We start from the raw sequence: 25,136 nt of genomic DNA, 5'->3' as shown, positions 1-25,136 counted from the left end.
CTGCCCCTGCCCGAAGCCGTGGCCGTGCTGGCCGCCCTCCTCCTTCTCCTGGTGAGAGCCGCGCCGCGGGAGCGGGAGCGGGATGGGGGGGTCTGCGGGGCGGTAGCGCGGGGCCGCCCCGTCCCGGCGCTGCCCCGGCTGTGAGGGACGGCGGCGGTGGCGCGGCCCAGGGCCTGTCAGCGGGAACCGGGCTTGCGCGGGGAACGCGTCTTGGCAAGGCGGGAGGGGGGGTGTTTGTGCGTGAAACGGCCTGGCGGCGAGGTGGAAACGGAGCGTTTCGTCTCTGTCTCGTAAAATACGCGGGTAAGAGCGCGGCAGCCCTGTACGCCTCGGAGCGGCCGAAGTCCCCGGCGAGTTTTGAGAAGTCCCGCACCCGGGAGGGGGCATCGCGCTGCCCGCCAACAGTACCGCCCGTGCGGTGCTCCCAAGCAAAAGGGGCTGCAAAAAACCCCCCAGGCTTTGCGGAGTTGTTGTAGCCACCCGTAAAAACGGTCAGAACCTCGGTTTTGCGAAGCACGTGTGGCTGTGGCGGGTTGCGAGCCGTGCCGCTGGTTTCGGTGGCTCCGCGGGTTGGAGGCCGCGCTGGCTTGTGTGGTCGGGAGACCTGGGGAAGGGGCCGTGGGCTCGGACGGAGCTTCGGAGACTTCACGCTTTGCGGTGGAAAACGGCGGCAAGACGATGATGCTGACGTGGTCGGAGGAGGTGAAATGGAGTCATCAGATGGCGCGAGGAGGTTTTGGTCCTGTGCGGTTCGGTCAGCGGATGAAGTGCTGCACCATTGGCCCACCTCGTTACCGAAATACCGGTCGGTGGCCCCTTATAGCACATTCAACAGCTAGGTAAACCTTTAATAGAATGCTCAACGATTTTTCTCACTGCTTTTTCTTTTTCATCACAGATCTGCATGATCGCTCATGTAACTGCCAGAAAAATGCCAACCCTTCACCGACACGAAGAAGAGAAGTTCTTCGTAAACGCTGAAGGCAGGAAAGAACCCGTACCAAGTATACACGATCCCCCTACAAGGGAACTCTCTGTTGTTGTGCCTTCATACAATGAGGAAGACCGGTGTAAGATTTTTCTTGTCTTGAGAAAAAGAAGAAAATCTATCTGTTGTTACTCTAATAATGTGGAGGTCAGTTTATGTTAGCAGTAGATTCTGGCAGGCCAAATTATGTATCTGATTTTGGACACAGTTTCCAGAAAACAGTCCAAGTACATTGAATTTCAAAATTAAGACACTATGTAACTTGATTTCTGCTGCTAAAAATAGCATGGGGCACTTGTAAGAATCCTCTTTATTTTAATGAAATCCTGCAGAATGGCTGCTCGTTGCCCCTGTAAATGCTGTAAGGCAAGAAGTAGAAAAAGACTTTTAAAATTGATTTGAGAGCTTCCCACTCTGTAAACAACAGCAGCCACTTCGGGCAAGCAGGAAAAAAGGATGATCTCACGGGTTTCTGTTTGACTTGGACATATATATGGTATATAGAGTATGGCCTTTAGTACCTGATACTAAAAAGTGAAGGCTTTCAGATGCGATAGAAGTAATCACGCTCTAAAGCTGTACTTGGGGTTGATGTGGTAGCACACATTGTCATTCCTTTTCTTGGTGAGTGAAAATACTAAGCTGTTTAGGATTCCATTAAGAGAGCTGTTGACAAATAAAGTGCATCTGGGCACAAGGCAGGTATGGCCCTTTCTCAAGTCCAGTGCATTCCTCAGTCCTGGTTCTCATACACTTGTTTTCAGTAAACAAGGTCTTAGTATGCTTCATGTGATTTTCATTTAGTTGTCTCTCTCTGGAGATAGAATAATCACCTGAGATGTGCTCAGGAATGAACATATACTGCAAAGATAACCATAAGGTTGAATGTCTTTCTAACCTGCAGATAAATTAGCTGCAAAAGTAGTGCCTGTTTGTTGGCTGAAGCATCATGGCCAGCAGCCTTAGTAAGAGGAGGGATGTTAGTGACTAGTGTTAGGAAAGTCTGTTGTTGCCTTCTCTGTCAGCTTGCTTAAATTGATAAAGTCAGTACTGATTTGCAGGGTCAGTCATGGAGAATGATTATTTTTTTTCCTTTAATATTGTGTCGAGAATTACATATTTTTAAATGGAAAGTTGGTTCTTATCTTCAGAAGAAATGTTTTTATCCCGTCTTAACATGTGTGATTTTCTTCAGTGTTCTTTTTTGCATTCAGAAAGGACAGGACTTAGAGTTGCAGGTGCTAAGCTTGTTTACTGAAGGTGGTGTTGTATGAAAGAGACAATTGCTCAACTTTGCTTTGTGGTTGTTTTCAGCTTGCTTGTGTGGGTGCTTTGCATCTTATAATCTACTAACTTGACCTTCTCCACCTTTTCTCTAGTGCCCCTTATGATGGATGAAGCTTTGAATTACCTAGAAAAAAGACAGGTATTTTCATTTTGCATTCAAAATTTTATTTTTCTATGTACTACATATAAAAAGTCAGTGATCTATTCACTTTGTATTTTGGTGTACACTAAAACAGTATTACTTAGACACTTAGAAGTAATGCTTCTGTCTCTTACCAGTTACTTTCAGATTGAATGCTGGAAGGTATTTTTAAATTAAACAAAATTTTAATATACTACTATATGATGAAGTATCATTGTATGCATAATATCTCTCCAAGACAGAGGTTAAGGATTCACCATATATTTAGCTTTCTAAACTAAATCCTGGTTTGTTCCAACAAGTCTCTTAAGCATCTGATGCTCAGAGAGCTGGAGCACCTCTCCTGTGAAGACAGGCTGAGAGAGTTGGGGTTGTTCAGCCTGGAGAAGAGAAGGCTCCGGGGAGACCTTACAGCAGCCTTCCAGTACCCAAAGGGGGTCCACAAGCAAGCCGGAGAGGGACTTTTTACAAGGGCATGTAGTGACGGGACAAGGGGTAACGGCTTTAAACTGAAAGAGGGTAGATTTAGATTAGATGTAAGGAAGAAGTTCTTCACTGTGAGGGTGGTGAAACACTGGCACAGGTTTCCCAGAAAAGTTGTGGCTGCCCCATCCCTGGCAGTGTTCAAGGCCAGGTTGGATGGGGCTTTGAGCAACCTGGTCTAGTGGAAGGTGTCCCTGCCCATGGCAGGGGGGTGGGAACTAGGTGATCTTTAAGGTCCCTTCCAACCCAAACCCCATTCTATGATTGATTCTATGATTCTGTGGTCTGTCCTTCATTAGGATTTGTTCTCTGAGTAAGAAGCCCATTGTGAAGGTTTGCAGGTTTTGTTTCGTTTGAGTTTTCCTAACAGTGATGTTGTTTTGAGCTTTCATCTTTTACAACTAAATTGATTTTTCGGTTCTAGATGGTAGCTGAGGAAAACTGTGACAAGCCAATGTAATGGAACATGCATCAAATATGGCAAAGTTCTTTAATTGTGCTATCTTAACAAATTTACTACATCATATTGGTGTCTGTTGGCAGCCATGAATGAGTTAAAAAGTGCTAGGGAGAAAAGAATGCTGATGTTTGAAAGACCTACTACCTACTTAAGAAATGGAATGAAATGCATTATTTCTGTTTTTATTTTCAAGAAACGAGATCCTTCATTCACTTACGAAGTAATAGTTGTTGATGATGGTAGTAAAGATCAAACTACAAAGGTAAGAAAAAGAAGTGTCTTGCCAAGTAATCAGAGGTGTGGATTTTTGTACTGCGTTAGTGGTATATAACAATGTTTTGCATTTATATTTTGGTACTCGAAGTAGTTGACAATTACAATTCATGTTTCTGAATACTTTCTGTCATTGTCCTGTATGCGTTGCGGATGTCACATACACGCATGCATACACATATAATTCTTTTGCAAATACTAGTGTTCTTGATTGGCGGCTGTGACAGCCATTTTCCTGTAGCTGAGATTCTAAAAATTCTAATCTTAACTTCAAGAAATTTCATACGAAATATTCTACATGTGCATAGTGATGTGAATATGAACTTGAGGAAGCTAAAAAGCCTTTTAAAATAGCTGATCTGTACTGTGATTGAGAGAACAGCTGATACATTGTCTAGCTCTTTCCCGTGCTGTTCATGGCATTGTTGATTTAAAAATCCCCATGCCAGTAGCAGTATTTACAAAATAGTTCTGCATTCTTCTGCTTCGACTTTGATGTATGTCCCTGGAAAGGAAGGCTGGCCAGCTTGAGGGGTTTTTTACTACTTCTTGGAAGATGTTTGAGTTGGCTACTAAAATGAACACTGCTTTTTTCATTTACTTCCCTTAAGCTTGTCCATTAAGGATTGCTCATATATATTTTTTGACTGCTTTGCATTCCTTCTAGTATAATTTCTAATTGAGCACACAATGGCCATGGACTTGAGACAACCTTTACTAAAAATTAAGAGGAGAAAACTCATGCTTTCTCTTCCCCACAACATGGAACAAAATGTGCACATCCCTGCAGTGTGAATAGGATTTTAGATCACTGTGAATTTTTGTTTAAAACCGCAGATAGCAGCTAGACAAGTGAGAAATAGGTAGCAGTAGTAGAAAATTATTTTTCTTTGATTAACTGTTGGTGTTGGTATAAAAGGTCTGTAGTAGTATGATATACATTACGTTAGTATTGAGTTTTTTGGACTTGGGTGAATGGGGTTTAGAATTGCTTGGGGGAATATCCTGTTCTTATTGAACATGACTAGCTTCTTCAGTCTTCTTCTGTTGACTGTGAACTGGTTTTTATTTTCCCAAACAGACTCCAGCAAACACTGGCAATGTATTTGTGCCGACTGAAGTGGTTATAGCTCTGTGCTATTAATTTTTTTTTTAAAAAAGGGTGAGCAATTGTAAACTTCTGCCTTGATTCCCGTTTTTGTTTTATGCTGGTTTTTTGTGTGTCTATCAGGTTGCAATGAAGTACTGCAAGAAATATGGAAGCGACAAAGTGCGAGTGCTTTCTTTGGTAAAAAATCGAGGGAAAGGAGGAGCAGTCAGGATGGTAATTGACACTTTCATCTCCTCTGTCTGAACTACCTGTGCCCAAATATGCAGAAGATAGAGCTGTGCTGGTTGACATTTTGAATTCAGTACAGTAACAAAATGATTATCAGAAAACTGAGTACAGGTTCTATAAATTAAGGCAAAAACTCTTTTCAAAATAAGCTTATTTTAGATCTTGGAAACAGTATTTTCTTGCAAGGAAGATCAATAGCAATTTTTTTTATATGAGAATTCAAAAGAAGAAAAGTTAGACTTGAATTTCATGTTCCTGTTTGTTCCACTTAGAAATAGGCTTGCATTTAAAAAAAACAACCAACCAAAAAAAAAATCTTTAAGGATTAAAGTGAAGCTTTTGTAGAGAAAATACAGCTAAATTTGCAAACATTGCTTTCTAGGTCATAGTAGTGGTTTTGAAAATGGCTAATGAACAAACACTCTCATCCAGCAAAATTTGTGTTAACTGAAGCCCACTGCTCTCACCCGCACTTGATAGTAGAACCAGCGCAATTTATGCTTTCGCATATTAATTTTCACATAGATATTATCATAAAATCATTATGTTCTAAAAATAAAATAGCTGTTACACATTTAGAAGGAACCTTTTTTCCTAAGGTGAATGACACCTTACTTTTATGAAAAAGGATGGTATCACTTAAGAGTTATCAGTGACTGTCTTTATCTGCATTATAGACCCTATCTTTAGTATGTCAATTTAATTTTTCTTATGAAACATGAGTAACCATAGCAATTGGAGAGAACATTAAATTAGAATGTGTGGAACTTTTGTAAGGGATATTATTTTAAAGTTATTCCAAGAGAAGGAGAGTGATTCTCTGTGTGATATATTTTTACACTGCAGAGTGTAGATTGGATGTATATGCTACTACTTCTTGACAGGTTTTTCCAAAGTCACACATGCTTGGTTACGACAGTACTTTTGGAAAACCCACTGCTAATTGTTCTTATGTCTGGACCCCTTCAAAAATTGTCGGAGATGTCTGACCAAGAATAGGGCAAAACAAGTTGTGAGACCTGTGCATCACAAATGTTTTGCAGTGATACTGTGACTTGAGACTTATTTCTCAAAACTAATTTATCCCTTGAATTCTCTTGAAACAGTGTTAGGAAAAAAATAGCACTGCATCCTCCTTTCCATAGCTCAAATGACAAAGAAAAGCTACCCAGTGCGGTGGCAGCTCCTAATCACTGCTTCTTTGTGCTCCCCTGTGTAGCTGACCATAGCAGCTTGTCTCTCTGGATTTTGGGGTTGTAAAGCTTTTCATTTGCAAGCTTCTCTGGAGAGGGATTGTTAGCCTTTTGTGTTCATGCATTGTCTGTCACTGTGGGACACTACTCAGCGTGTGAAGTCTCTAGCTGTTACTACAATATAAATTGATAAATTGTTGTTAGTAGCAGAATATTGACTCACCTGTTGTGTTGAATCTTTGAGATACCGCTGTTCTAGTTACTACATTAGGTTTTTGGAGTGTCTTGCAGCTAGCTTAAGACAAATACTGATTTCAAAGGTGTTGATTTTTATTGACTATTTTGTTTGCAGGGTGTCTTTAGTTCTCGGGGGAAAAAAATTCTTATGGCTGATGCAGATGGAGCTACAAAATTTGAAGATATTGAAAAAGTAGAAGAAGGTCTAAAAAATCTTCAGCCATGGCCTGTGAGTATGAATTCTCATGGTTTTAGTTTAACACACGTGCATATAGATTGATTTTTATAATTCACTTCAACTTGAGGTTTTTGAGATCTGGTTGAAGATCCAGGTGTAAGTCTGAAGACCTAGGTGTAAGCTTAGAAGCTGTAAGAATGGGCTGTCAGAAGGTAGCTTCCACAGAGTCCTTACCTCCTTTGCATTCACTGTGCCTATTTCAATGCAGTACATAGTGTTCTATTTACCGTTCTTCCTTTGAAGTCGTTCTACTCTGTATAAACACCATGTGTTGCCTACTCAGTTAAAAAACAATTTTTTCTGTGTTAACTGTTTCGTATTTTCTTTTTATCTGATGTCATCCTATATACCTTTAAGGATGCATCTGAATTTCACCCTATTTTACAGAGATTCTCTTTTCTTAGCGTTGTTAGTTTAATGACAGTATTTGGAAGAACTTTTATTGTAAATAAAAATTCAAAAACCTGTGGGACGAGAGCTCCTCCCTGCGTAGTCATTCTCTTTTGGGTGCTTGACTTGAAAGAACTGAGGTTTATTTTCCACTTGTATGCAGATGAGTGAGGTACTTGTAGCTAGTTTCCCGAAGTGCCAGAAGTGATGTGCAGGCTTCCAGCAGGACCTGCGAGGGATGCGCCTGCGTGAAGGGTCGCGGTCTGCGAGTGCAGGACCACAAGTGCGGGAGCTGCCAGGCAGCGGTGTTTCCCTGATGCTTTCTACTACCAGGGCGGCAGCAGCTGCTGGTTGTCCAGCATCAGTCCTACACTTTTACATATAGTAGATCTGAGAGATTTCGTGTGAGAAGTAGTGGCATGAGAATAATTTTAAACCTTTTGTTTTGATCACATCTTTTAATTTAATTTGAGATTTTATTCTTTGGCTGATACCATGGCATTTTATTTGTTTGAAGGTACATCAGTGCAACAAGTACTTTATTCTGTTCTCCCTTCCATAGTGCAATGTTTAGGGAAAACATACATTATAACATTAAGTGCCTAGGAATGCTGAATGCTTATCTGTGCTGTTTAACACATTTTTGGTATGCATATCTCAGAGGAACAGTGTAAGCTAAACCAGACCTGAATAAATTGCAGCAATTTGTATGCGCCATATGCAAAAGTAAAACCCTTTAGATGATCTGTTAGTTGTAGAAAAGACTGATTTTAGCCTCAGAATCTAGCAGTAGAAAAAGTGCAGCTACAGGAAGCAGAAGGTACACTGCTTTGAAGTTATACAGTTCTCAGCAAAAGATTCCACTGATTCAGAAAATGTTAGCTTAAATAATATCTCTTTAATTTGTATTCCTGTGCAGAACCAGATGGCTATTTCCTGTGGTTCTAGAGCTCATCTGGAGAAGGACTCAATAGCAAAGGTTTGTTTCCATTTCCTGCTGTGTACTAATACTCAAATACTTCCATTATTTGATTCTTCTGTACAGATTTTACAATTAAATAATCAATATTTGTAAAAGAATGGAAGCTAACAAAAAAGGAAAAGCTTGTCATAAGCATAGTGTGTGCTCCATCATATGTAAAGGATATGTTCTAGATTTCAGGCACTTTGAACTGGTGTCAGTTAGTGTTCCAATTTGTGGATTTGATTTTCCTGGTTGTGAACATCTTACAAGAAGAGCTTCTAATCCCTGACAGAATTGGTAGCTAGTAACCAGTACTGGGGCCAGACTGGAAGGCAACCGCTGAGTTCATTTTTATTGATTCCCTTCCAGTGCAAGAGCTTGATCTGCAGATCTTGAAACCTGTTTAAAATAAGTTAGGGATAATTAGCAGCAAACTGTTTGAATAGTATCTGAATTCGTGGGAAACTGTAATTTTTCCATATTACTCATAATAAAATTTTTGTTTTGATCACACAGACAGTACTGTTTTGTGTGTGGCTCTTGTGGAATAAACAGTGATGCATAGGAGCACGCTCTTATCTTGCATCTGGTTTTCTGATGTCTTGGCAGGCAGTAGTTGACAAAGCACAGGCATGGAACTTGTATTGCAACAGACGCATTGCTGGACTAATTTTTTCAGCATCATTGGATGTGCTCATCATGTTGAATGTTCTCAAGAGTAAGCTTTGTTTATACTGATGTTTAATGCTTGGAATGATTCTAGAATATATACACAACTACTAAAATAGTTACAAAAGTTCAAAAGAAGTTACACTGGTAATGTTCAGTCCCTGGTAGATCTTTTAATCTTTCCTTCTGGTTTATCAGGTAGTGTTGGAGTGGCTCACTGGAAAGACTGCTTGTAAATACCGCTGCGTGTATGCTGGCATCCTCACCAAAAAAACCCAAATCCGAAACCACCATCATTATCAGAAATTAGGATAGATCTTTGGCATGGTACTTGTGTGCTTGTAGTACAGAATATATACCATTTGCAGTTATTTGTTAGCCGTGCAGCCAGTGTATCCTGGAAGTGTTGCTACTACATGGAGACCATGTAGCTGATAAATTTGAGCCCAGTAAAAATGCTTCATTGTGTGGTCAGGTACTGAATATAGATAAACTTTCTTCACTGCATTCACATTTCTTTTCATCTTTGAAGGTCTTGGTACATGAAGGGGGGGAATTGGAACAGGACTTTATCTTTTAATGCAAAAGTACAGTTTTTAGGATGTGTCCATCCTTGGCTTCCTGTTTCTCCCCATGTGTCTGACTTTTTGATAAAGGAATCACCAACTGGTTAGGTAGTACTGCTCTGTTTGAAATATGTAGACTATTTCATCACCTAGCTGTCCTTAGACTGGAAAGGAAAGACTGCCTTTACAACATTGGAAAGAGACAGTCGTGTAGTACAATAGGTATAAAAGAAAATTGCAGAACGATCTTTGAGAAGTTGGGATTTCTCTTTGGGCTTAGTGGCATCTAAAACAGTAGAATGAAGCTGTGAAAAGCAGCTGTATGGGATTTATTATTAAGACCAGAATTTCACCCTTGAATTCAGTCTCAAGACATCAAGAATTCTGTTCTGCCTCCAAAATTGTTAATGTACTTTAATGAATCCCTAGTATGACATGAATAAATAGTCCTGGGAGTGATGAACATAACCCAAGAACTCCTCTCTGTGAAGTAAGTGCATAGTTTCACTGGCTGACAGTCATGCAGCCTCTTAGAGCTTCCCTTTTGGGACTAGTAGCCTTGTGTTCTTAGTCACACAGCGGTTCATCTTCACCAAAAGAACCAAAGAATCCACACGGGATCCACCATTAACCTTGGGCTAGAGCACTTTTCTGAGAAGCACAAGGTATGAATTTGAATTTCCTTGAGCCAAAGGCTATATTACATAGTAAGCTGAGCATCTTCTCATTTTTCAAGTGAGGTTTGAAATTATTAGCTTTAAAGGCATGTCTTATCACCCAGAGATGCTACCAGTTAAATTGTTGGCCCCTAAAGGTTTTGCATGGTATTTGGTTTGCAGTCTTCATTTGCAGCTAAATTCAGCTTAAGACCAGCAGTGAGTTCAGAAGCTGTTTGTGGATCAGAGTTCTAGTTGTTCAGCAGCTGTCTTGAATAAAAGACTAGAAGGGCCCTCTGCAAACCCAGAATCCAGCCTCTGGATTCCATGGACAAACTTACCTGTATGATTATGATGTCAAGAGCAAAAGTGTAACCGAAGAGTAGGCTGGGAGAACATTTACCAGGAACATAAAATACATTTGTATTTTTTTTGTATTGCAAAAGAACCAAAGAGGTGACTCTGTAACATTGCTGGAAGTATAAAAAGAAATATTTTCTTGCACAGCAGCTGTTACTTTAGTCCTGTTTTCACTTGGTCCATCATATGCTGCAAAAAAGTGCATTCTCTAATTGCATTCCCTTAAGTGCCTTAACATGGTGTGTGCAAGCTCTGGAGATCATGCAGTCTTGAATGAAAGAAGTGGGTGGCAAACAATAAGAGATGCTCCCATTTGGTTTTTTTTATAATATAAAACTTTTTTTTTTCCCCCTCATTTTTGTGTCAGAGTAGCAGCTGGAACCTGTTTAGTTTTTAGTGTGTATTCTTAAGAATAGCACTCTATGCAGTCCTGCTGGCTTATTCTCCATTGTTTGTCCTGGTAACTTTTGAATTTGTTGGACCTGCTCAACTAATTTTTAGGAATACAAGAGGACTAGATAGAGTGGAAAAAAATAACTTGTAAGTGTCCAGTGGAATAGAGCATGTAGCATGCCATACCCCTCCTCCTTCACTCTTCTTTTCCTGGGGGAATTGCCAGAGAACCATGCAGAAGGTACTATGGCTGTCCCACTCATTAATTGAAATCCAGGTGCAGGTTCCTGCACCACTTAATAAGGCATTATCCAGAATGAAAAGCTGCTCTGAATTAGGGAAAGCAGAAACAAGAACTTGGGCTTCTCGTATCTTAGGCCAGCGTCCTAACCATGTGCTTGACTGGCAAGTCTTTCCTTTTCAGCTATAATTTTGTTTCACTGTAACAATTGAAAAGTTCTGGTTTTATTCCAGTGCAAAACAAAAACAGTTTACAAACTTTGAAAGCTATCCTGAAACAGGATTTTTGTCCCATAAGCCAGCTCTGTTCAAACACTTCACTCATCGCTTAAATGAAACCATCTAACTACTTGCCTTTTGTCCACAGCGCTCTTACTTTCGAACTCTTCTTATGTATGGGTTCCACTTCCTTGTGTGGTTTCTCTGTGTCAAAGAGATCAGGGACACGCAGTGCGGATTTAAACTTTTAACCAGAGAAGCTGCCTTGCGGACCTTCTCAACTCTTCATATAGAACGCTGGTAAATTCTTTATTTTTTGGTGGTTGTTTTTTTTCTCTAATTGAACATGGTTTTGAAAAAGTAATTTTAATATTGCAGCTACTATGAAGCCTGTGATGTCTGTGTATAAGTCGTAGCTGCTCAGTTTAACCAATTATAATACTACTTGCTTGGCAATTTAGATTTCTTGTTATGCTAAAATATCCTGGTATTTGCTAGGAATTCTATTTTATTATCAAGATATACTTTACGAAATAGTTGAGTATTTAATTTTATTCTTTCTACTCATGATGATAGGGAGAAGGGGAACAGATGGGCTTACTAAGTTTTAATTTTAAAAGAGCATCCAACATAAACTGCAAGGAGGATTTTAAGACTACGTTGCTGAGATTTTGAGTGGCAACAATTGACTCCTTGACTCCTTGCAAGTCCATTTTACTTTGGCACGTGGTATAGAAAGAGTTGTGTAATACTGAGAAGTAGGACATTTTGGTTTTGCCTTGTCAGAGCAACTGGTAATTGATTAGGGGAGTAAAGAAAAAGAAAATCCAAAGAACTATTCTGTCCTCTTTTCACCTCTAAAAGAAATCCCAAACGAACAATTTTTGATTGTGTTGTAATCTACTCCCTATTTCTAAGAGTCCTTTCTCCTTTCACACATATAAGCCATGCAAGCAGAGTAAGAAATTGAGAGAAGCTTTTATAATCATAAGGAAAGTTGAGGTACTAATCCTATTCAAAAACTTTATCAGCATATTTTTATGCATTACAACCTCACAATTCAGTGCTGTTTAACTAAAACATTTTACCTAAAATCCATATCTGACGTTTGTAATTGCTGAAGGCTCAGTGTGAAAGGAAATGCCTAGTCTTAGCTTATTTTCTTGCTAGAATATTTCATGAGAGAACTACCAATAGATCTCATTGACTGTCTCAAGACAGTAGAAAATGATGCATAGTCTTTGAATTACTTTAGAGCTCTCTTTCATTATAATTTAGCTAGAACAGGTCCCTTATGAGAGTGATATGCAGTCATGACTACCATTACGGGACTGAAACGCTTTTTCCACACAATTACCATAATTTCTGTAAGTTTCCTACACCACAATTATTGCTGAAAAGGATGGTGACAGTCCCCAGGCTTAATTAAGTATAATCAAATATTTTCAAACTATTGTCTTCATCCAAGAAAATCTCTCGCGGGCTACTGCTTGCTGACAGGGAACAGAATTACTGAACAATGTTCTCATACGAAAATGTGTGTAATCCCGCAGTCCTAGTCAATTCCAATACATCTAGTTTTAGGTTGAGCTTTGGCAGTGATAGTTGAGCTATACTGCTCTTCCAGAATGGATTTGCAAAGGTAGTGTTTGCATGCTCAAATCTGATGCAGAACGTGAAGCTTCTGTTCAGTTGAATCTGGAATTGTGAGCAGTCAGCGTTCGCAAAATCACTTTCCTTAGCTGAGTGGTTTGCTTATTGCCTTAAAGAAAGCTATAGCTGAACCAGAAGCATGATTTCTGCTGCTACCTCCAAACCCAAACTTAATCTATAAAGTTCTTTAAATTTCATATACCAGAATTTTCTAAATACATGGTTAAACATGTATGCATAGCTCAGAAGTGCACATCTCAAAATTACCCTATTTAACTTCACTCTCTAAATGAAGGGCTTCAAGAAGAAGTACTGGAAGAAATGAATGAGGATAATCAGTTCAATCTGTAAAAATGCATTCTTCAATCTTATTCTGTTGTAAACGGAAGATTTTGAATACAATTGTACTTACTGGGTGGACATATGTAAAATGTTCAGGTTTTTTACTAAAAAAAAATCTTAACAAGCTTTCTCTTGCTACTCAGATTATTTAGCAACAAAGGAATGAACGAGTAAAAAAATTGTGCTGTACATTGTCATCTGTACCCCATTATTCAGGAATAGAGGCAGTGACAAAGGGATATTGCTAACTTACTTTATAGTAATTGTATAGCTGGTGTGGAACACACTGGATCTTCAGGTCTTGATGTGTTAATTTGTTATGCTTATATGTGCTGCTATAAAATTAGCCTTTTATTCTTGCTCTTCTATTTACAGTAATCCATAAACTAATCCCCTAAGTGTTCTCCTGTTTGTGTGAAATTTACTGGTTAGTGATGAAGAATGTTTGTTTTGTTAGTCAAGAAAAGAATAACTCAAGTTCGTCCAATAAACAGCTCTTCAGATACTTCCAAGTCACTGATTTGCCTGAAACAACAACAGAGTTTATTTGGTTTCATTTTCTGCCAAAACAGGCAATATATTATCTACTTTTATCGTCCTCTGTCTTTCAGACAGTCCCTGTACTTCCCTGCCTTTATTTTCACACTTACTAATTTCAATGAAATCTGACAGAAGAGTAGAGATCTCAAGATGGAAAGCTTTGGCAAGTTTTGTGGCAACTGAAAACCTAGCAGAGGAGAGAAATTCAGATTATTGCCACTGCTGAAGGAAAAAATTACAGTATGGACTCAAAAGTTGCTTATCATCAGCTTCATAGATAGCCATTCAGCATGTGTAACTGGAAGCTAACGTTTCAGTGCACAAAACAGAGTACTGCCCCTTTCCCAGTTAATATTTGTAACGCCTGGAAAGAAGACTGGGAGGCGGGGAGGTATAAGCATGTGGGGAAAGTGGGTATATTAAAGGAAATGGTAGTCATAAGTGACATGTCTGCGGTGTGCAGACATTTGGGATAATTGCAGTAGGAAATGATACAGGTACATCAAACATTCATCCCATGGAACCATACATTGGATTCCTTTGTATGTCACAATGTAAGAAACTGAAATAGCCCAATAATGGAAACTTCTTATTTTAAACAAAACTGGCCCCTGATGTCTTTCCATTGCACAGCATGTGTGTAAAAAGGAAAATAAAAACTGGTTAGACATTATGCCATGGAGGCTTTGTACATGTCATGAAATGAAGATGTAAGAGGAAGAAATAGTAGTCAGTATTATGTTTCTGCTGACTTTGAACAATGGTGAGTCCCTAACTGGGTTACAGAACAACTTACTCATACTGAGACTATCAGCAGGGGGTTGCAGAGAAACCACTCTCTTGATATTGGACAAAAGGCTCTGAAATCTGGGTTTATTACCAGATTTCTCTGCATCATGGCATTGGGGCTGTTTGACATCTGAAGAAATTAATTTTTTTTGAATCTTAAAATCCCACTAGTGAAGTGCAGCTCTGTTAGGTATTGAAAGAAGAATTCAGTTCAGCGTGGTCAGTGCTCAGATATTCTGGTAATAATGGAGGAGAGTGCTGGGGAATATTTGACAAAGAAGCAGCATTTAGTAGGATAGAAGCCATCTGAGAGCCAGCACCCTAGTCCTTGGGTCTGTTGAGGGCTTGCCCCCCTGCTGAACCGGAGCGTGTGGCCCGCTGTTGAAGAGTGTGCACACGATTCGGTTTCTGCAGAAGCCTCATCTGTCCTGCCTGCTCAAGTTTTGTCAGGCTCGGATTTTTTGAGGTACTACAGCATTAAGTGAATTCTTATGTGAGGACATAATAAATATTTAGACTAAACATTAATACATAACATATTTACTCATGATATTAATATAAAATGGCTATAAAATTGGCTACCTGATTAATTCCTGCCCTGAGCTGTTAAGCTTACTGCTCAGTTAGGATATAAATACACAAACACAATGGACAGGATTTGCTTCATTGCATCTACTTATCATCTAACCTGCCTTCTTGGACAATAGAAGGGACAATTTTAGGGTATAATTCACTTCATCCTAATACAGGCCTCTAAAATACGCCAGATGAAGTGCAGCTGACAAATGCCTGTTTACTTCCCTCGACTATAAAGGAACTCTAGGCAATTTGTGCAGAAAGAGCTATCGCTCCTGTAGATGACTGAAGCTCAGCAGGGTAAATTTGACTCATAGTGTAGTAATAAGTAGGAAAAAACGTGTCAGGTTGCTGGTGCCTGAACTGCATCAAAAGGATAAACTATTGAGTAAACCCTGAAAGAAAAACTACTGAAGCAATTCTGTATCAAAGACAGCTCATTTTCTGGGCTGTATAGGCAGCGCCCGTTGTTTCTGTAGACAAAAAGCCCCGAGAATTCTTCCTTTTGGATAAAGGAATCCGATATTGTCTTTGCATACAAGAGAACACAAGTGCTGAATTAGCACTGGGCAGTAGGAGACTGCCCTGAAGTGCTGGATATTGTCAATACTGCTCTAAAAGGTAGAGCAGTACTTACTCAAGAAATAATGCAGGTTTTATTTCTGCATCTCTCAGCAGGCTGAACTCAAAGAGCAAGTGTTAGGAGTACAGTCCCTTTCTTGGCAGCTGAACATCTTACACTCTGGTAATAGATACGTCAATGTAAACAACATAGCTATCCTGCTGCTAGGTTGGAGGGGCTGAAGGATTCCTAAGTTTCCATACTTACACAGCTATGAGAGACACCAAAAATAAATGCATATGGTGTTTCCAGTGTTTCACCAGCACCACCAATAAAATGGAGTCTTGTGTTTCCATATTCACCTTTTGTATGAAAAAGAAGGGAGAAAATCAAGACCTTCCTTTATATGATCTTATGTGTATCTTTGACAGCTTCAACATTAGTTTAATCATAAGGAAATAACCCAATATCAGCTGCATTAAGAATGAAAAACTAATTGCTTAGACCTTTACTTTTTTTCTGCTTTCTTCATGCTCTTTCTATTCCAGTTGACATTAGATTGAATAGCACCTCTTTAATGTTAAAAATACTAGAAAACTGAGAAAAAAACTGAGAAAACAGTTATCTTCTTGCTGTGCTGAATTTGATTTATAGATGCTTATATTTAGGAAATCTTAAAAGCAAACTGAAATATACAAGGAAAAATACTGTTTTATCATTATGATGATAAAGATCATGTAACACTTCTTAAAGAGAGACCAAGATATTTCCCAGAATATGAAAATTAATAGAAACTGGAAACTGTTTGTATATTTGATACTAAGAAATCATGCTTACATCCTAAACTAGCTTTTTTTTGTGAGTATTCTCGTTGACTTTTTTGTTTAACTGTCCTTTGGAGAGCTGGCTGTGTATATACAAATACAAACCAAACTTTCTTCAAATTTACTTTCTAAATAGCAAAGTTTTGATATTAGTTTGAAATGAGAGCAACCTTTTGAACAGAGAGCATATGCTTTGTGTTTTAGGTTCTGAATCTGATTACACCACTGACCTATTTTTCTGAAATGGATGCAGCACATTTTTTAAATTAAAAGTTAAAAGAAAATTAAAAGGGATATTTTAAAAACATAATAGAGAAGGTTGGAATTACTCACTTTCAGACTCTAAAAGCATCTACAGTCTTGACCTGAGAAATGTAACTGTTTATGTTAAATTTTAATGCACAGGAGGAAAGCTGGAAAATTAAATGGTCTCACTGGCAGAATTTTCCTACCCTAAATTTGGTCATTAATTTCTTTTGACTACAAAAGAAAAAAAAATCATAAATTTTCTTCCAGTTAGAAAATGTCTTTCCATACCTAGGAGAACTAGACATAGCAGCAGATACTGTCCTAACTAGAATATTGATAAAAAGAGGGGAAATTCAAAACATAATCCAAGTTCTGATTTGACTGACATACTTTTGTAAAGTGGCAATTTATAATGATATTGCATAACTCAGCAGATCACTGGTTAGATCAAATTGTTGCTATTACTTTTGTCTATAAAAATTGCCTTGTGCGCTGAACAAGCCGTGCTGTTTCACATTTAAAACTTGAAAGGTCAATATAAAAAATTAATGTTTGTTTCTCCAGTTTGTCACTAATCTCTAAATGCGAGTCTCTGTAGAAAAATTACAGAAAAATGAGCATTCATATTGTTACAAGGATTTTTTTTTCCACTCCTTTGGCATTGTAGGCGGACACGAGCAGTGGAATGAATTGTTTTTTCCTGGTTGTGTGCACAACAAGTAGAATTGTTTATGAACATCTAATCAAAGCAGAAATATTTTGCTGCTATAACTATGTCTGTTTTGTCTTTTAAAAAATCCTGCTCCTGGCAGACATATGTGGACTTTCAAAAGCCCCAGTACAGCTAGAGCAGTACTGGCAGTCTAACCCTCTTGACATCCTATTTTATTCTTAGACCTCTTTGGCCGTTGAAAGTTTTCTCTGCCCATTAAGAGTTTGCTGGAACAACATATCTTGGGTGTAGAAAAGTCCGAAATTCCAGTTAAAACAGTATAACTGAAGGCCTAATTTTGATATTTGAAACACTTCATATTGGACCAGCAAAAAAGAGTCCTAGTGCAATTTTAAAATACAGAACAGTTAAAATACAGGATAGATATTTTATAAACTGAGGCATTTTAAGCATGCAGTTTAATTCAATTAAACACCTACCAACTTGGTATTCAACTGAATTTTAGCCAGCATCGTCTTAAATTGTAACTTAATCAAAAGTAGTAATTAGCGTAAACTCAGCCACATGGAGTTTTTCTCTTTCTGTATTTCACACTTCATGTTTGTGTTAATGAACACATAATGGAGCCACTATTAGAAATAGTTGGGGAAATCGTTTGCACCATCTATTTTTGGGCGTCTAACCTTGGATACTTAGCTTGGAGCCTGAATTCATTCAGGCTGGAGCCAAACTTAGGTATTCTGAGCTGTGTCCCTCCTCCCCAGAGGCACCTACTTTCACTCGCGGCAGCAGGATCCATTGAAGTACACGGTGTGAATAATTCCCTGCTATTTCTAACAGCGGTTCTGTCAGATGTTAACTAGTCACAAATGGCTTCATGTCAAAACACGCATATTGCACTCACCAACTCATCCACTGGTGTTGCTTTGGTCTCCTCCAGGGTAAGCTCCAGCTAACATACCCGTGCTTAAATCCTGACTATGGAAACTTCTGTATGGCTCTTCTGTACCATCTGGATCTGGTGATCTGCAGTATGGGCATAGTACTATCGGTGTACTGAATACACTGCGATCTATATTCCCCAATTAACTATTCTAGTATGTGTATGAAGTATACTGAAAGGTGGTGGGGAACGGGGGATGAAAAAAGGTATCCCAGCAGTATGCTACGGATGTCATTCTCCTTTCAGTTTTGAATAGGGTTTTTTTGAGTTTCAGGATATGTTCACTGTTACGCAGATTGCAACCACATGTAACAATATTGGTGTTCAACCTGATTAATTCCTGTGCTTTTAATCTTCTACTTTGAGCGCTGTAGTTCACCGAACTATTTAATGTTGTTTTACTGTGATGTACATGCTGACATTCCAGTAATCGGTTGTCCGTAGGAATTGTTGCAAATAACTATTAGTTCACTAGGCTAATACGTTATGTAGTAATATTTTTAGAGCAGCTCATATAGTATAATTAATCAGACAATTATTCTGTCTCTTAAGATTTTTAGTCAGTTAAGTAGTATTACAAAATTAGATTTAGTCTTAATACACATGACTCAAACATTCAAAGGTGAATACATGGGGGGTTTGGCTTACAAATGTAAAATATCAGCAAAAAATTAAATAATACAACTTCAGTAGAAGAGACCATGGCATTATTAATAAAATAATATGCAACCCTCATTTAAAGAAAACAGTGAAATGGTAAGGCTGCTTGGAGCAGATTCAGTTCACTGAGATAAAAAACCCCACATTTATTCCTGTAACTTTTTTGTGACAATTAAAAGGCCTGTGTCCTAATCAAAATCAGATTTACAAAGTGGTTCTATATTCCCTATACGCAATAACTATAGTCTCTGTAGATAACCTCTGTTTATGCTGCCTTTGCATGTTTTAACGCTGTCCAGAGTGATATCACTAGCTCTCCTGTAACATCCACCTGCAGTGCAAGTTCAGGTTGATGTGTGTTTGGTAATGATTTCACCAGCAAGCCAGCGTGCTGTGCTCTGTACTTCAGTGGGAACCTACATGTATGTATCATACCTAAGGGCACGTTTCAAAGTGGACTTCTGTTGTTGCATTCATTAATAGTTTTGCAGAAATGCACTGCACTGCTTAAAAGGAGAGAGTGGCTTGAAGTAGAAGGAAATAACATCTGAACTTGGCGAGAAACCTGCTAAAGTATGTCTTTTTGCCTGCTCTTGGATCACCTGTCTGTCCCTTTCTACCCTTTCTGTAGTGTTAAATGGGGTTACCAATGACCTGAGTTCAAGCAACCCTTGAAGCATGAACAAAAAATGTTATTTTTTTATTGCATACATTTTCTTCTGTGGCAAAAGATTTTTTTTTTTTTCATTTCAAAAGAAAATTGTCTTGGACTTAGCAATGAGAATTTAAGGAGATTCTAAACTTACAAAGTTATTGAGAGAAAACGTGGAATAGTGTTGAATTGTACTTGACTGCCTCACAGCCATGTTTTCAAGACCTATGTAAGCTGGTTTGGAACATCTGTTCTGTTGACTTCAAACTAGAAACCTTACCAACAGCTTGGCTAAAACATTTCCAGTTCCTTAACCTTCAAGGGTTAGTTCCCTGGGAGAAAAACTCTCTGTTTGAATATGTATTGAATCTAGTAGAAACCAGATGTGGATGGCCATTGACAGTTTTTTCCGATACAGACTAGTATTTTTAAAAAGCTTTTTATTGGGGGGGCAGGGCAGGGCAGGGGGCAGTTTACCTTAAATTCTTAAATTCTAGATGTTCTGGAACTTATTTAAGGAATAAGAACACCCCTACTAGTATTTGAAGACTACAAAGAGGGGAAAAAAAGACCCAGCAATCAATAAATCTAAGAAATTTAACCAGGATCTTCATAATCGTGATTTGCATTCACCATTGTCATTAGCAACTACTGGTAGTTTCATATGCTGATTTCTATATGAGCATTACAAGCTGTAGTTGCCAAAACACTTTTCTAATATCAAAAGCCTCAGTGTCTCAGATCCAGAAGGCCCACCGGAGCATGCAGTTGCAAGCATGAAACACAAAACAATTCTCTGTGCAGAGAACTGAGAGGATTAAAGTGTATTTGGGACAAACTGGGCGGGGAGGGGCAGCTGACTTAGAGCAGGATCACTTCCCCAATGCATTTTGCTGCACAACCTGCAAACAGTTGTGCCAGTAAAAAAGACAGATCTCTCAAGAGGGTTTTTATGTTGTATATTAACGGTCACTGGCTACAGTACAGCTGTTGTTCGGGTTCTGTTATGCACAGTAACATAAATCATTTCTCACTTCTGCGCTGCTGCATTTAGTCTTGATTTAGAAACCATCAGATCAGCGTAAAGCCGCAGCAGGTAGTTGTCCCCTTTGATGAAACAGCTAGAGATGTAGATTGACACTGCACGTTTGACTGCTTGGTCTTTAAAAATGTTTAAATCATGACTGTGGCAGAACGAAGAGTGAGCAGTGGTCTGAACACAGCGTGACCTATACCTTCAGAAACAGGACGCAGTGAAGTATTGCTGTGTGTATGTTGGCTATGTTCTGAGCCGTTCAGTCGGGGAAATTCATTTCCCTTTCATGTGCATCTGACCTGTAGAGCATTGGTGTCAACTTCATAACTGAACACCAACCTCCTTAAATCAGGCTAGGGATTTAACTAATAGTGCCACCATCTTTCTTCTGGAAATAAATGTGACTGTATTTGCTATTTCCTGTTCTTCTTCAGGGCGTTTGATGTGGAACTTCTTTATATAGCTCAGCACTTGAGAATACCTATAGCAGAAGTTGCTGTCAACTGGACTGAAATTGAAGGTAAGAAAATTGTTTACGTTTCTGGTAAGATTCATTATGTGTCAATCCAGAATAAAATATCCGAGGGTCTTCCCATATTTTACCCAGTTTTGATAACACACCACCTTTCCATACAAATTTTGAATTTCATGTCCTTGCCAGCCTTCTGCTGTGGCATGGTACAGGAAGAATGGGTGAAGGGGTAGCAAGGGAGAGAAACTCTGCACTCCCACTGGAGACAAAAGTAGGTAGTTACACTGCTGGGACAAAGCACTACTTCGGCATGTCCTCTTGCTGTAATGCGTTAATAAAAATATTGCAATTATAAAACACTGTGCAGGAAGTCTGACCACCATTGTTTATTGATTCCACTCCATTTCATTGTGTCTTGCCTTCCAAAATTCTCAGCCCACCTATTAAGGCTTCCTCTAGGGCACCCTCTCTTCTTAAGATATGAAGTTCTTTCAGACCCGTAGGGAGGTCTCTATTACTGGAAAGTATAGCTCCATACATACTTCTTCATAGCAAAGCCAGCTTCAGAGGTACTGCTTGCTTCTGCTCACTTCCTCACATCAAATGCAGTTCTTTTTTTTCCCTTTCATATTTTTTTCTTTTTTTTATCTGAATCTCTTCTCCTCAACACAACCCCTGAACAACAGAAAGTGTAGTGAACTGCAATGGTGATGAAGGGTGCAAGTAGAGAACATCCTAAGCCAACTTTACTAGAAAAGAAATGTTTTCTTTTAATGCAGTTCCACATAGGTTTTGCACCTAACACAAATGTTAGCAGAGATGTAACAGGGCTCGGTTTCGTAGTGTGGGTTCCTTACCTTGCCTGAAGATTGGCACATTCATATTATTGCTGTAAGACGATGTGGTGGTCCTCTTCTCCAAAGTCGCTAAGAAATCATTGGCTTAATTATTGGTATTCAGGTTCCTATTTACGTGAAAAAAGCCTTGTCACAGAGAGGACTATGCATCTTGTGACATACATGGAATTACTGTGTTGCTGGCAAACTAGAATCTCCTGCATGTGGTATAATGTAATTACTATAAAGCAATAACTTTCGCAATATAAATTTTTATTAATGTTAAGGTCTGGGTTGTGGGGCTGAATGTGCTGAGAATGCAGAGGTTCGTGACTACTTAAATTTGTGTCTTGCCAATGCTCATTTTTTCTAACAACATCCTTCTGATTTTCTCTCTTCATTAATCACAGGTTCTAAGTTAGTTCCCTTTTGGAGCTGGCTGCAGATGGGCAGGGATCTTCTTTTTATACGACTGCGATATATGACTGGTGCCTGGCAGCTTGAAACAAGAAAATGTAATTAGGTTATTTACATTTTCCAAATATATTATTATACTTAATGGAACATGAGAACAGTTTCAATCAAGTGAAGTGGTGATGAAAGCTGAGGTAATTCTTCATTGCTCCTATTGTATGTTTAATTTTTGCAGCATATATGTGTTCTATAAGATTGTCAGCAGGGAATTTGTACAATGTTTTGAAAAGAGAAAGCATTTCCAAAAAGATTTTCTTATCTGGTAATCAGGTTTTACTTTCTTAAACAGTAGCTTTAACATGTCTTACCAATCACTCAAATAAATATATCTGCTTTTGTCTCATCATACATTTGGAATTTCCTTATACATATAAAAAAGAGGCACTCTATACTACATTGTGCAATATTATGTTGTGAATGACCACAGCCATTTTTTTCTGTAGTATCTGGAAATATATGGCCATATTGCAACTTGGAATTATCAATCATGGTTCACGCTGATGCATGTTTAGATTCAATGTTATGGGAAACATTAATGGGTTTTACTGAGTTATAACAGTAATATTCATAAGGCTGTTGTAAGAACTTTCAGTAGTCTCTTGACATTCCAAATGTTTTTGTCTGAAGCTGAAATAGTTTGTCTGAGATCAAACTGCAGATTGTCTCCAGACTGTAAAAGGTCCAAGAGAAAGCACACTTCATTTTAAAATGTTGTCTTTTATAAATATGTTTTGTTCATATGTACTAATTAATACTGCATGCTCCAGGCTAGGACTCCTTGGCATCTACAAATCTGTAGTGAAAAGGTTATGGCAAAGCTAATTCAGAGCATACAAAAATGAGACCTGATGTACATTGGGGGCCTGTGCATTAGCAATGCCAATTTTAAGTTCTCATGCTTCAAATGAAATCAGAGAGGGTCTTGAGTCTTTCTTAGTCATGTCATACTCTGTTACAGTACACGAGTTTCAATGGTGCTTTCAAAACAGTTGTGGATTGCCAACAAACTAAGCCAATCTTTCTTTTGGAAATGTGTACAAATTTGAACAGATTTAAAGAATGAATGGTATATGGTTGTACTTTGACATATGATTTCACTGGTGATTTTTCTTATTCCTTCTGCAATATCGAGTTGAGTTTCGCTCCTGTTAGGGTTACCTCAGTTTTCTATAAATTGAAGTGTTGGAATAAATTCTCAAAAAGTATCTTCAGTTTGATTTCACAGGCTTTATTCTCTTGCCTAGTCCACACACATCTCTCTCACTTCTGCAGAATCAATCACATGACTCCTCGTTGCCATTGCTAGAATAAAATACCAGCTTCTCAGTTTTTGTAAAGTGAATTTCCCTCATCAAACCCGGACAATGATAGCTCTGCCTATAATTCATTAAAGTCGCCAACCAGTTCTCAAAAGCGGATTCCTAAAATTTTCCTTATGTCTTACCTTAAAATTGAGCTTATTTGAAATTTTAAACAAAATAGTTCACCTTTTTCAAATGATGAGGCTTAGGTCATGCATTATTTTCTGCATAAGTAAACTTCTGGTGACATCTTCTTTAAAAAAAAATTCTGCTTTTGGATTGGATGCCAAAGCTTGGAAGGGGGGTGCTAAATTTATGATTTTTTTTATTATTATTAATTTGTGCATTGTCTATAAAGTTTTTTCAAAACTTAGCAGATAAACTCTCCAGTAACTCTCTCCTTATTGAGCAGTCTCCTTTAGCAACTGTGCATATGTCAGTCCAGCAAAATACTTGATATCTTCCACCTCAGAGATGCGGAGGTAAGGCTAGATTTACCATCTTTGATTTTTGTGGGGTTGGATGCTAGAGCTTGGTGGCAGGGAATTTTCTTATGCTTTCAGTGGATTTGAGCCATGGATGAAGGTCACTACATGCCTTCATAGCCCAGATTCTGCTCTCTGGCTCTGAGGCTGATAGACATGACACTGGTCACATCCATATGCCTACATCTCCCTTCTCAGATGCCTTTCAAAGCAGGTTGGCTACATCTAAACTGTCTGTTGGAGATAGTCCGTGACCTGCACTGACTGCCACACTATGCCTGAAAGTTTTTTGAGAGCAGGGATAGGCAGCTGTGGGACACATGGCACAGTGCAGTTTACTTATATAGGTATAGCCTGACACATTCTGTTGCAGTGGGGATAAAGGCCGAACTGGGATGAAAAAACAAAAGGAGTAAACTGGGACAGAAGGAGAATGGGGAGAAACAGAAAAGGAGACTGATCTGGGGCTGAGATTGAAAGCCAGATTGTGAAATGGAAGATGGGAAGTACTGAGACTGCATGAGGAATGAGGATGGAACGATGGACTCGGCAAAGAGACTGGAACCAGGGCGTGGGGAAGGAGACAGATCAGTTAATGATGGAAAAAAGGAAGTGGTGTTAATGAGGGAAGGGGAAGCTGAAGGGGCTCACTAAGCCAAGTCCTCCACAAGAATAGGATTAGGACAGAAATTGTCTAAAACAAGTCAGGACTGAGGATCTAGTGATATTAAGAGTCTGGGCTGAAACCCAGGAGCTCTTTTTCAGTGTTTCTCAGTTATTATTTAACCTCTACAAAATCCTTTGGCAAATCATATCTGATCTTCTTTCTGTGCCGGTCCATAAAGAGAATAACTGGCTACCAGTATCAGTTACTCTTCCAGCCCTGGTCACTGAAATCTGCAGTAGATACACAGGCTCCGATTCTGAACCGCATGAAGGAGCAATGGAATCTTTCACAAAGAGATGGGTGAT

At 38.9% G+C, this 25,136-nt stretch overlaps 1 protein-coding gene across 1 annotated transcript; it reads left to right on the top strand.

Annotated features, from left to right (window-relative positions):
- Positions 1-3: 3 nt before the first annotated feature.
- On the top strand, positions 4-23,611 carry ALG5 (ALG5, dolichyl-phosphate beta-glucosyltransferase; the record flags this gene model as incomplete). The annotated part of the gene is made up of 10 exons (XM_010572813.1): positions 4-51; positions 899-1,070; positions 2,368-2,414; positions 3,554-3,622; positions 4,865-4,957; positions 6,518-6,631; positions 7,950-8,009; positions 11,246-11,397; positions 21,031-21,116; positions 22,315-23,611. Coding segments are annotated over 10 exons (954 nt in total), but the record flags the coding sequence as incomplete, so codon positions are not given.
- Between the last annotated feature and the right edge of the window lie 1,525 nt (positions 23,612-25,136).

Source organism: Haliaeetus leucocephalus, unplaced genomic scaffold (genome assembly GCF_000737465.1).
Source record: "Haliaeetus leucocephalus isolate CR32 unplaced genomic scaffold, Haliaeetus_leucocephalus-4.0 Scaffold351, whole genome shotgun sequence".
NCBI classification, from domain to species: domain Eukaryota; kingdom Metazoa; phylum Chordata; class Aves; order Accipitriformes; family Accipitridae; genus Haliaeetus; species Haliaeetus leucocephalus.
The sequence above is the reverse complement of the archived record's forward strand: the minus strand, read 5'-3'. Positions and strand labels throughout refer to the sequence as shown.